Source organism: Anser cygnoides, chromosome 3 (assembly GCF_040182565.1).
Source record: "Anser cygnoides isolate HZ-2024a breed goose chromosome 3, Taihu_goose_T2T_genome, whole genome shotgun sequence".
NCBI lineage: Eukaryota > Metazoa > Chordata > Aves > Anseriformes > Anatidae > Anser > Anser cygnoides.
Window position 1 is genome coordinate 119,442,384 of NC_089875.1, and position 14,752 is coordinate 119,457,135.

At 46.1% G+C, this 14,752-nt stretch overlaps 2 protein-coding genes across 3 annotated transcripts; both read right to left on the reverse strand.

Moving 5' to 3' along the window:
• Positions 1–642: 642 nt before the first annotated feature.
• Positions 643–4,805, reverse strand: LOC125184755 (gallinacin-9). 2 transcript variants are annotated; one of them, XM_048079410.2, is made up of 3 exons: positions 4,649–4,804; positions 2,979–3,108; positions 643–878 (listed from the first exon to the last, which is right to left on the reverse strand). In XM_048079410.2, the coding sequence occupies exons 1-3, from the start codon at positions 4,704–4,706 to the stop codon at positions 863–865; spliced, it is 204 nt and encodes a 67-aa protein (XP_047935367.1). In that variant the 5' UTR covers positions 4,707–4,804; the 3' UTR covers positions 643–862. The 2 variants fall into 2 exon arrangements, with proteins under 2 accessions (XP_047935367.1, XP_066851190.1); XM_066995089.1 differs by lacking the exon at positions 643–878 and having other exon boundaries at positions 2,975–3,108; positions 4,649–4,805.
• Positions 4,806–10,459: 5,654 nt separating this feature from the next.
• LOC125184754 (gallinacin-10) lies at positions 10,460–13,039 on the reverse strand. Its single transcript, XM_048079409.2, has 3 exons — positions 12,917–13,039; positions 12,551–12,683; positions 10,460–10,841 (listed from the first exon to the last, which is right to left on the reverse strand). The coding sequence occupies exons 1-3, from the start codon at positions 12,972–12,974 to the stop codon at positions 10,826–10,828; spliced, it is 207 nt and encodes a 68-aa protein (XP_047935366.1). The 5' UTR covers positions 12,975–13,039; the 3' UTR covers positions 10,460–10,825.
• Positions 13,040–14,752: the final 1,713 nt, after the last annotated feature.

The following is a 14,752-nucleotide window of genomic DNA, read 5'->3' on the forward strand; positions in this document are numbered from 1 at the left end:
AACAAAGGGGCCATGTTCAGGGCACATGGCAGTCCAAAACCAGCTCATAGCAGCTGATGGGATGGAAAGCACAGATACTTGTAGCTGTCCCCCATCTCAAATCCTTTTGCCCTGTGTTCTGGGATGCTGGGGATGGGAAGGGGAAGCAAGGGACACTTCTGTACCTCGTAACAACAGGTGCTGAGACTGCAGGGTGATGGACATGCATCCAGACAGCACAGCGCTGTGGTAAATAGTTTGGCTCGTTAGGATCCCACTAATGTGATGCTCGTCTAGACCAAATAAAGGTAACAGGAGCAGAATCACATAGATGTGGCGAGGCAGTTTCAAGACCTAAAGAAGTTGGCCTTCTGCCATGCTAGGATTTCTCTGCATTGCTGTTCTCTGCTCTTCTTGGTGTGCAGGCAGGTGATGGAGGACTGGAGAACTTCTGAACCCCACCCTGGTTTATGATTTACTGACATAACACGTTGCCACACACAGACTGCTGCAACCCAGACGCTCTGCAGGATGATTTAACAGGACTCAATGACACATGCACTTAAATTAATTTAGTTAAATAAGCTTCATTTACAGGTTGATTTTTTATAGACAATAATAACAACAAAAACCACCCTGACATACACAAGCAAATGTCAGCAATGTGGTTTCACAGTGACTTGCTTTTATTAGAATTGAAGCTGCAAATCTCTATCAGGGCTACAATAACTCCTTCTCAGATCTCCTCGTGCTCCCAGGAGTCTTCACCCCATGGGAAAGGCTCCTCAGGTTTGCACCAAGGCTGGGATTCATTGATGTCAAAAGTCTGGAGATGTCTCAGGTTCCCAGAGCTCTTGTCTGCCTGGTCAGTGAGGTATCAGTTTTAGGAACTGGGTGTCCTGCAAAGAGAAATGAAGTGCTTAGCTATTCTGCCTATCTCTGTCCAAACAAGTAAATGATGCTTTCCCGTCTCAGGCTGATGCAGAAATCTGGTAACACGTGGAGTTAGACAACAGGAGATCCTTGGGATCTGGAACTCTGCTCTGTGCTCACAGAATCACAGCAGGGCTGGGGCTGGGGACACCCCTGGGTGCCCGTGTCCCCCCCTGCCCCAGCAGGGTGCCCAGCCCCACGGCCCTGGGCTCGGGGAGCTCTCCAAGGAGCAGCCCCCGGCCCCTCTCGGGGCAGCCTGTGCCAGGGCTCCGGCACCCGCCCGGCCCAGCAGTGCTGCCTGAGGGGCAGGGGGAGCCGCCGGGGCTCCGGGCTGGGCCCGGGGCCTCTGGGCCCGGCCCTGGGCACCGCCGAGCAGAGCCCGGCTCCGGCCTCTCCGCACCTCCCCGCGGGTCCTGACGGCCATGGGGGAGCTCCCCCGGAGCCTCCTCTGCTCCAGGCCGAGCAGCCCCAGCTCTCGCAGCCTCTCCTCACAGCACGGGGGCTCCGGGCCCGGCAGCACCCTGGGGGCCCCGGCCTGGGCTCTCCCCGCTGGGCCCAGGTCTCTCTGTGCTGGGGGGCCCAGGACTGGTCCCAGCACTCCAGGTGCAGCCTCACCGGTGCTGAGTAGAAGGGCCATGAGACAAAGCAGATAAAATGGAGGATGTGGATGTTACCACTCAGCACACGCCACAGTTTGCTGGCTGCAGCTGCCGATGACCCAGAATGCCTGACGGGCACATGGCTTAAGAATAAAACTAATTTAGGAATAAAGCAAGCATGGTCGATCCTCTCCTTTTCTTCCATGCCCTCAGAAGTGTGACAAGGCCTCTCACTTTTTTTTGTATCCTTCAACATGATGTTTCACAGAAAACGAATTCAATCAAGTATAAAGGCAAATAATTAAAAATAAAAGTAGTTGAACAATTAAACAAAACAACAACTACAGCAACAACAGATTTATAGTATCCAAAGGTGTGTGGATCTGTTACAGCTCCTTTGATATGAAATGCCACCAATGGCAGAGTTGGACTGTGACATTACAGCATGGCTCCCTCAAGTACAGCTCCAACAGATGCAGGAGCTTTCTCATGGGTGCTGATGAAAAAATGTTGGACTTCTACAGGGTGGAAGATCTCCTACAGTCTGATTTGGTCTAATACCTGGCCCTTTGACCCAATAAAGCAACCCAGATGGAGAACTGCATTGCAGGTGTGAGTCCTGACTTGCTAATGGTTATGCTGTGCTGAAAACCTTGGGGTTTGGTGGTGTGAAGTTCCGTGCTACTGCCTGTGTGGATTGAAGAGGAGTCCTCAGAGCTGTCTGAAGCCAGCTGTCTCCACACTGCTTAGTAGGGGCACAGTTTGAGCATGAGCTGGTTCTGGCCTGGCACCAGGCTCATGCTGGAAGAAGAACCAAGTTATTAGCAGTATGGAATTTCAAAGGCTGTAGGCTTGAGTGTGAGCCCAAACCTGCATTAGTATCACAGATGAGGTATGGTCTCGGGGAGAAAACAGCCCTCTTGCTGCAAAGACAGCCAGCTCTGGCAAAATCCAGCTCCTTCCCTGCTTATCACCAAATTCTCCCTGTGGCTTTTTCGGAGAAAGCAGACTGGCATTTTTCTTTCCTCTAGCCTCCTACAGGTAACATAACATTCACTTTGGTTATGTTTTATATCGTCTCTGTCTGAAACCTGAAGCCGTTTGGTGCACCAGGGACCAAATAATATAGAATGCCCATGGGCTTCAAAGACGAAGGAGGCAGGACAGGACACTCCTTTGAAACTAAATTTCCTAGGGGTTCAGAGGCTAATCCAGCATCAGCTCCATGGAACTGTGTGCTGCCTGAGCAGCAAATATTCTGTTTAATTCCATAAGGCTCTGTTTTCTGTTATCAGCCAAATGCCCAGCAATTAGAGTGTTGATTTTTTTTTATTATTATTATTATTTCTACTTTTTGGAGGACATAAGAAGCAGGAGGAGGTGTCCTTCTGCATGCCAAAGAGAAAGAAAAGCCCAGTAAATCTATTTGTACTTGCATGAGCATTGCACTGGAGGAATTCATCTTACCATTTGCAGCATTTCAGCTTCCCACCACGGCAGGTCCCAATGTCAACCAGAGAACCAGAGCATGCAATAAAAGAGCAGGAGCCATGGTTTTGCCGGCATGCTACGGTGTCAGCATCTCCTTGGCTGTAAGCTGAAAAAAAATTGAGGGAAAATTCATGTTCATTTGTTAAGTCTGAGGATAAGGAGAGTTGCAGCATCAAATTAACCAGGCATGGTATGTGATATCATGACATAGTGCTTGGCATGCAGGTTTGTGATTGGGGTAACTGAGGTCTTTACATCCATATGAAATGCAAACTAGTTAGAACAGTGGGCTGTAATGTCTGGAGAGAGAATCTACCCGATTAGCAGTGACCCAGAGATAACTTCTAGCTTCCTTAGCATTTCTGCTGGAGACATGTACTTGTCATTCCAGTTACACACAGTAATGCTACTGCATGTGAAAAAACCATAGGAAACACAGAAAAAAAAATACCTTGAAATGAGTCTCATATTACCCTAAAAAGTGATGTCATTCAAATTAAAATGTCTTAACTTGACTTTTTCAGGCTTTTTCAGCAAATGCAAAGCATATTTATGATTCATTATCATTATTTGCTGCTTTCAATAGCTTTCTGCATGCTCACAGGAAAGCTGTGCACTGTGTTGCCAAGTAAGATATGGTAAAGTTAAAACATTTGGCAAAAAAAATCATAAAAGGTAAATCTTAATCACAGCCAAACCTGTGGGACTAGAATTCCCAACTAGAATTTTTGATGCAGTTATGTATGTACTAGAAAATAAAGCCTGTTACTATTGTCACTAGTGTTGTATATGGTTTTAGCTAGATGCTATGCTGTTTTTACCATGCTTGGTATGTTCAGAACTGAAGAACCAAATGCTTGGGTGATGTCAAACTCTGCAGCTCCATCTTCATCGGTACAACTGCCTGGGCTTATCCCAGATAAAGTGCTAGCCCCAAGCGTGGGTTCAGAGAGTTTCCAGGTTAAACATTACTTGTTCCAGCTGGCATGTTCAGGCAGAAATTCAATTTGTGTTCTTTTTATATTCCTTAAATGGATCTCCTACAAGTGCCTGCTCTTGGTCTAAGCAATTCTACATCCCTTCACTGAGTAGACTGGCATTTGCTGGTCTAGGAAAGTAAGTAGAAATTTGAGTCTACTGCAAACAGTGGAAAAAGATTAAACTTCTCTGAAGACCCCATAACAGTCTGGAATGATGCATGTGCTCGAAACCAATTTAATGCACATGGACAATAGAGTTCAGGCAAAGCCTCACAGTCTCAACTACTTTTTTTTTTTCTTTCCCCAAAATAGAGGCCTACTAATCTAGAACACACACTGACAAGGTGCAGGTGTGAATGTGAGAAGAGAAAGCTCCCACATCGCAGCGTGAAACGCATTGTTGCGTCTTAAGTATCACCCTACAGAGCTGCCTGAATACACAGGAGGACCATCTTTTTGCTATCATGCCGTCAGACAACTGGGCACAGGGTGGATAGGGCTAGAAAGAGACCACCAGCAAGACTATCAAGGACCTTGACTCAATAGGTTAAAGATTAGGGCTACAACTAGGGAAGGGGACTTATAGTATGTCAGTCAGAGCCCAAGAGCAGAGAGGTTAGGACTTCTCTGCACATTAGCCTTCATCTCACCTATTTTCTGTCTTACCTGGAGCAGCCTGGAAGATGAAGAAGAGAAGAGCGACAAGGAAGAAAAGGATTCTCATGATTGCCAGCTAGTGATAGTCTTTGCAGGCGTGAAGATACCTGAAGATGGACGGAAGCTGATGAATGAGGCAGAAGATGGTTACTCCCTGTACTTATAAAGGCTCTGGGACTGAGCAGTGCAGACAATTAGGGGGTGGAGGAGTGGTTGTCTGTAGAACAGAGAGTTCATTGCCCTATCACTATAGAGATTGGTGATGTATGAAGATGTTGCAACCCGACACATTCGAAGATGCCTGACCTGAACGATGACCAAACCATGTTAGCTGACCTGAGGAGCCAAAACGCCCTGTGCTCGCGTGCCTGGTGCCAGCTGGTGGGCTGCACCCGGGCAGGACACAGGATTGGAGGAGGAGAGAGGTGGGTTTCCATGACCCACAACACTGTAAACCATGCAGTTTTGCTGATGCCCCGTGGCTCTTGGCCATGGTGTTGTGACAGACTGTCCCCTCCCCAGCCCCAAGGCACTGCTAGCGTAGCAAGGCTGCATGGAACTGGGAGGCAATGGACCCTCCTCTTTTTATGGAGGAGTGGGTCAGAGCTTCAGTCCTCACTGGGATAGGAGTTGGAGGGCTGCAACTGGAGGAATTGTGTGGAGTGAAGGGATTGTGGACGTTCCCCCTCCCTGCCTGTGAAATCTCAGCATGGTAATACCTCTGTTTTCCCAGATTTTCTCCTTGCATGGCTCAAAGCTCAATTATCTACATCTTATATTTCAGACCTTAGCCATTAATTTTTAAGGAACCTGGAAAATGAAGTCATTAGACAGAAAGGCCTAGAAGGAAGACCACTGTGCATTGTGCCACCTTGTTATGGGAGACTGCATCCCAAACCCCTTTCAGCACCCAACTATGTCTTGAAAACGGTGAGGTTATGTACCTCACTGCTGCTACCAGCATTCAATTCCTGTACTGACAGTTACAACTTTCTTCCAAAGCCTCTGTGGAGACCTCAGACCTACTCATTCTCTGCCCCAAATGACTTCAGTTTAATAACATTTTCCCTTGCAGCTAGTCACCTTCCTGATGTGGTTATAAACAGAATCACATCTCTCTGGCTGGTTCCTTAGATTCAGCATACCAGGTCTGCTTGTGTCTAATTGTGTGTGATGTCTTCACATCTCTTATCACTTTGTAAGGGTTTTCATTTTTCTATATCTGAAAAATAAATAAAATCTCATTTTTTTTTCTCATGCCTATGAAGGACCATCCATCTATAGGACGGACCAGAGGAAGTGTCACCAGACCTTTGTACAGCACTCTTAATATTTGTGCTTGTCTACAAGAATTGCCACTCCTGAGGCATATGAGAACTGCACGTGTGGTTTTGTTGGTTTTTTTTTTTTTTTTGCAAACATCATAAGCCAAGAATCATTAATGAAATGAAGTCATGAGGGTGCTTAATTTTTTACTGCTTCTGTGTGAGCAGCAAACTGAAACAATTGGGAATAAACAGCAGGAATTCAGCTATGTCTGAGCACAGAGGGCATGGACTTCTGTGTCTGGGAAACCAGCTGCCACAAATTGGGTGTCAGGCATGAAGTGGGTGCTTCAGCTTGTGAAAAAATGCATTGGTTTTCCATGTCAGGACGAGGATTTTAGAAACAAGCAAAGCTCTTCTTTACAGTGGATGGCAGATGAGGAGGTTGAGGAGAGACAAGAAGAGGCAGGTGGCAAAGTGGACAAATTCCCCTCCTTGCTTTATGTACTGTTGTCCTTGCCCAACAGACTGGTGAAGTATGTAATGCTGGTGGGACAGGTAGGACTGACAGCACTGCCATGACCCCATGAGGTACAAGGGAAGGAAGGGGAGCCTCAAATCTTCCTGTCTCATGTGAAGGGCGCAGCACCCAGAAGATGCCTGGGGATATCAAGCCTACATTTCCTTCCCTTCGCACCCCCTGGACTGACGGTGGTGGGTTGACCCAATACGTTGCTGTAGTGATGTTTTTGGGGAACACGATGAGGAAACAGCTCCAGACCTCTGCCAGGAGCTGTGAGAATTGGGGTGGGCAGTGATGGTCTATGGAAAGGGCACCCGCTCAAGGTTTCGCACACACACGGCTCCATCTCTGAAAGCAGAGGATCAGACAAGAGGGAAAGAAAGGGGCCGTCCATGCTCATAGAACATGGCCAGCAAAAAGCAAGACCCCAAGGGTGAAGCTGCTTGCCATCACATTTGCACAGGCTTAATGGAGAAGGAAAATGCACTTGAATAAATTTTCTCCTGTCTGTTCCAGGGGCATTGGTTTTGGGGGAGAGATGCTGCTGAACCAACCCTGCTGGCGTTGGCATGTTACACATTATTCAACGCTCTTTGGACCCAAAAAAAACATCAGGAGAGGGAAGGAAAGGGGGAAGAGCTCCATCTTCCTCACCGCTCTCCCTCAACTCCTGCTGGAGAGCACCAGCAGTGCTTGTCCTGAGTCCTAGCTCCTTCTTCTGGAAGGTAAATACACTGGGGCCATAAAAGCCCCCCAAAAGTGGCTCAGGACAGGGAAAGGGAACTTAGGTGAGGTGCCTTGCTTCTTCCTTCTCCTTGGCACCAGGGGAAGGTGCTGGCAAGCAGCCCCCAGCGCACAGGGAAAGCAGTGGGGCTGCTACCGATAGGAAGCTGTCGTTCCCGAGGTGTGCATTAGGGTTAATATTTGACCTGGTAGCGAAGGAGCAGGCGGAGGAGTATGCAGAGGACCTGCCCTTGTGAAAAAAGAAGGGCAAATTCATCACCCAGAAAAAGTAACTTCATCCTTTTGACTCACCATTCCTTCGTGGACTTGGTAGGTTTGTTGTTTTTTATTTTCATCTCGGGAATTTTCCGCTTTTATTCTGTTTTATGAGCTGTAGGACAAGGATTGCAAATGTCTCCAGACCCGAAAGTCTCTGCTTTGAATCACAACTGATGGGCAATTAATCTGCCAGAGCAGAAGGGCAAAATCAGTTTAGACAAAATCTTTTACAGCCTAGGAGTAAATAAAAAGCAGTCAGCGAGCTGAGTTTCCCTGTCCCAGAGCAAGGGGCAAGGAAGAAATGACAGCAAGAGTCACGGACACAGGCAGGCACAGAGGAGGTGGCCGTGGGCGGAAGGTACAGGACGTTCGTTCCCCTTCGTGGAGCACTCGATAGAGGCTGCTCATGCATGAAACCAGGTTTCAGTGGGGGTATCCAGGCCACTGCCCCAAGTGCCTGCCCAAGATCAGCCACGGGAGCATCTCCAATCTGGCTCCCTACCATGTGAAGGGAAGAAGTCACCGATCAGCAGATTTTGGGGAAATCCTTATCATAATCATTATTTTGATAACTGGTCCATCCTTCAGGTAGTCAAATGAGATTTTTTGAGGTCCCATAAAGCAGCTGAGAAGGAGACTCTTTAATTTCTTTATACCATCTTACCTAAAAATAGAGGTGAGTGTGTCCTGGAGAAAAAAATAGTAATAATAAAGTTGCCTGAAGATTGGTTGGATATTCTGTAAGGTTATCCCAACCAGAAAAAGTACTTGAGGTGGATTCAAACGTGGGTTACTGCTATGTTCTTGAGCCTTTTCTGTTTAATAAGCCACAGAAATAGGTGCAATGTGTAGCCCTATGGTGTCATTTAGCACTTACAGAGCACAGTCCTGTTGCTGATGTTAATTCAGAAGGGGTCTAACCTCACGTGACAGATCCAGAGCTGCAGAAATGAAGAGGTTGTTTTTATTTAATCTTATTTATTTACTTATTTTATTGAATAAGAAGTCTCGTACAGTATCTTTGCAAAGTAATGGGGAAAAGTTGGACGTGCTGTCCTCTTCAGGCTTACAAGACAGCATTGTTTGATGGGGAAGTTAAGACAAGAGGAAGGAAATAAACAGACACACAGCCTCCGTGTTAATTTGACCTTTTCTGATTTCTGCATTTCCTCTGTGTTTCTGATTGGAGTTCTTTTTAGACTAAATCCTCCCCCACCTACCCACCTCAACCCTCTTGCCACCCCCCAAAAAAGGGCTACAGTTGTAGGGAAAGAACAATCTCTTTGGCTGGTTATCAACTGAGATTCAGAGACATGGAGATCAAGTAAATTGCCTAAAAGTAGAGTCCAGTGCCTTGTGGAGACTCCTATTTATTTATTTTATTTTAATCCTAATGCCCCTGGGTGAAATCAGCCTTGTGTTACCCTATCATCCTTTTAAGATAGATATAAGAAATAGACTCCAAAATAATTGACTTCTTGCTTCTATTACTAGTCATGGTGGGAGAAAAGAAGTTGATTGTGAGTCTGTAACTGTAGGAGGATGCAGTGAAAAAAATACCTTGGTTTTGCACTCTAGCATTATAGATCTCATGGTTATATCTGTGTTTCCCCCCTCTTCCAAAAACACAGAGAAACCATATCCAAAATACCTACTGGGTAGGTCCGACATATGCACTCGTCCTTGAATTATGTATGAGAATTGCTTGGATCAGTGGCTGTTGTCCAGGCCAAAAGTTGCTGGGGACTGTGCTAAAAAATTGTCAGTTTAGCATACACAAAGCCCTTGGCAACAATTCTCTGTGTGTGTGTGTGTGTGTGAGGGACGGAGCTCCTTGTGAGAGTTTATTTCTTTGAAGTCTCTCCTACATTTTATACCTCCTTCTTCCTGTGTAGGAAAAGGCACAGGATAACTCTCCCCTCGTAACATTCTCCAAGCCACATTTCTTCTTCCAGAAGACTTTTTTTTTTCTTTTTTTTCCCAAAAAAAGAAATCTTTCCTGCCATGGTGTCTCTCAAAGCTTTGCTTTTCTGACTGACGGGGTGCTTAATCACTTTTTTTTGGTGTGTGTTTAATCATGTTTCCTACAGGATAAAATCACAGGATGGTTTGGGCTGGCAGAGACCTTAAAGCCCACCTGGTTCCAGCCCCCTGCCATGGGCACGACCCCTGCCCCCAGCCCAGGCTGCCCCCAGCCCCATCCAGCCCGGCCTTGGGCACTGCCAGGGATGGGGCACCCACAGCTCCTCGGGGCAGCCTGCGCCAGGGCCTCGCCACCCTCATGGTAAACAATTTCTTCCTAATGTCTGATATAAACCTCCCCTCTTTCATCTTGAAGCCATCCCCCCTTGTCCTACCATTATCAGCCCGTGTAAACAGTTGCTCTCCATCTTTTTTACAAGCCCTCTTTAAGTACTGAAAGCCCACAGTGAGGTCTGTCTAGATCTACTGCAAACTTTATGAGATCGAGAAACCTGATGTTCATGGAAGTCATCATTCATTGATGCACCATCTGTTTATACGTGGCATCGTTATATTAGGTGATTTTTTTCCTATCACTCTTCTTAAGAGTAACTTTCCTTTAATTTTCTTTTATGACCACTGTTGAATACAGGTCTGATGTTTCTGAGAACAGTTTATATATCATCCAAAACCTTTTTTCTGTGTAGAGATAGTTCAGACCCCATCACTGTGTTTGTACAGTCAGGACTATACATATTTCATGTTTGCAACAGCATAAGAGCTTCTTCATTGCCATTTTGTCATCCACCCACTATCAAGAGATGCTTGTACAGTTCCTCACACTCAGCTTTCAGTCATGTCCTCTCAAAAACTTTGGTTCCACTATCATACCTGGTTTCTGTTTTAGCTGTCACTAATCCACTTCAGAATATGTGAAAGTTCATGGGCTGATTTATTTAAAGACATTGCTAGACTCTACAAGCCTCGATTAAAAAAAAAATAATAATAAAAAAGTAAAAACACAAAGAAAATTGCTGCTAGCAATAATAAGAGATCATAGGATCATAGTTACTGGTTTAAGAAGACATTTATTTTTGTGTGTGAATAAAATAATAATATATTTTTTGCTTCACATGCTCCAAGAGCTGCAGGAACCTGAACAGATTGAACAACCAAACATCCCTGTGAGGTAGGCTGGAATAGGTGGCCAAGGTGACAAAGTGGCTTGTGTATTAATTAAAAGCAAAAAAAGGGAGTGACTTCAGCAAGGAAACACCTGGATCTCCAGAAGCAGTGCGCTAACAGGATGTGCCCTCTGGAAGCTTCTCGGAATGCTCATTTGCAGGTTTAGACGGAGGAGGAATCCATCAAAATCACCTCCTCAAGGCAGTGGAGACGTTGCTGGTACGAGGGCGCTGACCCAGCCTTCTCTTCTTACTCTGCCAAAATCCTGTAAAGACGCAAAGGCTCTTGTGGTTTTGCTGAAGTGGAATCCAAGCTCAATCTCTAAAAGACTCAATAGCTGCTAATTATCTTTCAGAATAAATGTATGGGGTGGGTTCAGTCACGAGCTATATCAGCCAGACCTATAAATGTGGTTTAAATACTCCAAGGCACCTCAAATGCCACTAAACACCACAATTTAGTCTACTGAGTCAAACCTTTTGTGTCCCACTTCAAAGATTTCTTTCCTAGTAAGTTGAACCCTCAGCTAGAAAAAAAATGATGTATCTCAGAATACCCTGATGGCCACTGCAGTGAATCAGCCGAGCTGTAAATCTAACGGCACGATAGGAAGATATTTAATCCTGAACATTAGCATCCCTTGATATCACATATGGGACATTCTTCCCAGAAAGAGAATTTCTGCAGGAAAATTACACCTGAAAGCAAACTCAGGAGGTGTTTTTCCTTTCCCAGCCCCAGTTCTCCTTGGATCAGATGTTCTTACAGATATTCAGGGTTGGAAATCCCCCATCTGCTCTTACCAGTCTGTTTGATATCAGTAGAAATTGTTTCCTAAAGGGAAGAAGCTTTCATGGAGACAGAGGGATCGAGTCATTCCTTTGTAAAACCATCTACTAGTAGGTTGCATCTGCACCATTTATTCTCCTGAATTCCTAAGTGAATTCCTTCCTTATCACTGAAGTCACAGCACTGAACATGTCCTAATATTGGTGTGACTTGGGTTCCTTGAAACCACTGAGCCTGTCATCTGAGCAATCTTGTGCTAACCTAACAACTGAGGACCTCCATCTGCTGAGCAATTGCTACGAAAGCTGTTCCCTGGAGCCATCTCTTCGCACTTTCTTCAGTTACTGGGAAACTTTAAATCCTGGCAAGTCTGTAAATAACAGAATAAGGAACTCTGGAAAGCTCAGAAAAATAAGGATGTGAGTCCCTAACTGTTCATTTTGTCAAAAGACACAGGAACCTTCCCTAATTTGCCACTGAATTCAGTTTGTGGGATAATTGCTGCAGTGGTCAATGGTCATCACATGGCAATGAATTAAACAGAACTATTCTAAGAACTAAAATGCCCAAGGAGTGTGTTTCATCCTAAGCTAAACTGCACTCCCCAAATGCATATTTAAAAGGATTTAAATCAGGGAAACTCCAGACCTTATTAGAAACTGGTCTCCAAAGTGAGAAGTGAAATACCCATGCAATTGTCTCCATCCACTCACAAATTCACTGATCGTCACCTAAGAGGTGCACAGTTGTGGGAGGAAGGAGAGAGAGTTTTTGTATTTCAAATTGAATTTCTAGGTCATTTTGGAAATGAAAAGAACAGAGAGATGGAGGACACATTTTTCCCTCTGATAAGTGAAAATGCTGTGAGATATTTTCCTAACAAGCTCCTTTAAAAAGTTATTTTTTCCCATCAAAATTCAAAATAAAAAGAATGAATAAAAATAAAGTTAAAAATACTGAGTTCTGGGAAATGTTGGCCCTACTGGAGTTTTACCCTCGTATATAACGTCCATGAAAATTAATTGTCTCCTTAAACATGCATATACGTGGCCACCCTGACTCCAAATTTCTCTCAAACAGCTGCCCAGCAAGACCCACAGAAACTCGCATCCTGCTCAAGGAAACAGGAGGAGAAATGGCAGGAGAAAAATGCCCCCCGACACCCCTCGGCCCTGCGGCACGTACTTGGAACAGCATTTCAGCAGCCCCCCCTGGCACGATCCCGAGGCGGCGAATGTGGGTGGGCATGCCCCGGCGCGGCAGAAATTCCCCTGGCTCCTGCACGCCGCGGTGTCAGCAAAAGGCGCATCGGCAGAACCTGTGGGGAGAGGAGGACGTTAGGATCTCAGGTTTTTGTTTAAAACGGTAAGGATAAATATGCAATAAATCATTCATTTTAAGGAGGAGGGCTCTGATGAGCATGGATGGTCTTGGGATGTTGGGCACCAGCCCAACAGCATCACATTTTGCCGATCGTTGCTTTTTCTCCTACACACGCTTTTCTGCTTGCATCCCCTTTTCGTTCTTGGTAGGATTTAGCTTGCATCTCACCTGGAGCAGCCTGGAAGAGGAGGAAGAGAACAGCAAAGAGCAGGTAAAGGATCCTCATGGCTTGGCTGTGGACTGCGTGCCCGTGCGAAGCTCCTCAAAGACCAACAGGGGATGAAGTATGTATGAGGAAGAGGCGAGGGAAGGCAGCCCGTATTTATAGGGCCCACGAACAGGCTGTGAAATGTTGATGGCCGAGCCCTTTGTCAATAAGTAACTTCACCCAGCCTCCTGGCAAGCAGTTTGGCTATCCCCCTTATCGCAGGCTGCAGCGAAATGTGCAGCAAAAATGTCGCAACCTGCAGCAGTGAATTTCCACTGCCCGTGTCGGCCGGCTGTGTAATGGGACCACCAGCCAAGCCCCACCAGGCTGCACCAATTCGCTCGGCTTTTGCAAACCTGTTTGCACCAAAGGCACAGGGGTGGGTCATGCAGTCTCTTGGGAGCCAGGCACTGCCAGAGCCCAGCCCCGGCACTGACTCTGGGTCTGTCATTTGCTGGCTAGTCATGGAGCATTTTGTCTCCCCAGCCCTGTTACTGGAGGAAAGCATTGGGAAACGTTTGAGTTTTGACGTGGTTTTGCTTCCCCACTTTTTATACAAGATCCAAGGTGCCCTTACCCACTGCAGAGAGCTGACATGATGGTCTCTTCCTCTTTTAGTTCCCACTCGTATCCCAGCTTGAGTGCTTTGCACTTTTACCAGCTTTTGATGTCCCCTTTTGTTTCCCCCCTAATTGCCCCAAAAGGTTGGGAGAATGGGCTGGATTCACAAGAGCTGCATGGCTGATACGGATGGGCTGGCTCTCCTTGCAGTGAAGGGAAGGTGATTTCCAGATTCAAAGTGAAATGTTAGCAGCTGTTCGAGGCACTGACTGATTCCGAGTTCCTGGAGGACCTTTCAGTGGCTACCTTTAGCCCTGGCAAAGCTGAGTTTGCTGTATGAGAGGTGCAGGCCTGCCACTGACTTTTAAAATGCTGAGTTTTGGTGAAATGGGCAGACAGAAAGCCCAGAAGTGCAAGGGCTTGGGCTTCACTTCAGAGCCTGATCACAGGGGCTGGGAATTTTTTGAGAAGCATTGTTTAGGGGATCAAAGCACTGAAGCTTCTTCGTGAAATCCTGGGCTTGTAGATGTCAAACTACTGCAGCAGCTTTGCAGCCTTGGGACCCTACCCCTTGTCCATACACCGTCACGCATAAATAGGTTAATCCCCATCAAAGCCCAGAAGTTCCTTCAGTTCCTACTTCTGGCATTCTGCTTCAACGGTTTGCTTCCTTATTGCTTCATTTATTAGATTTAAGTGGAAGTTAATGGCACGTTTGGTCTGAGGCTGATCAGTATGTTGAACACATTACTGATGCCTATGTTTAACCTACATGCTAACTAGCAAGCTAAGAAGGTAGCAGCAAGGTGAGTTACCTCCTAATGCAGAGAATAGCAATAAAATAAGCACTGATTTTGCTCTTTCACCCATCAAATCTAATCACCAGGAACTGCCAAACAGTCCAGAATGTTTTTTTTTTGCATACCACTGCTTTGGATGTTACCCCTTTTTGGCCAACAACCCTCCAGCTTTCTACTGGAGAGGAGAGCAGGGGTCTGAGCTTTGCGACTCCTGCCTTTTCTCTTCCAGCGAGCTGTCAGTGGGTGAAGGACACCCTGTGATAACAGCTGAGAGACAGACACCTGACCTGCAACATAAACAAAAAGAAACCAGCAAAATCCCACACCCACTTTTATTTTTATTGATTTTTTTTAATGGGGAAGACCTGTTGAAATATGGGTTTCCCCCCGCCTGTCTTGCGTTTGGAGAGGCTGACAGTGTTGTGAGGCTTAGCA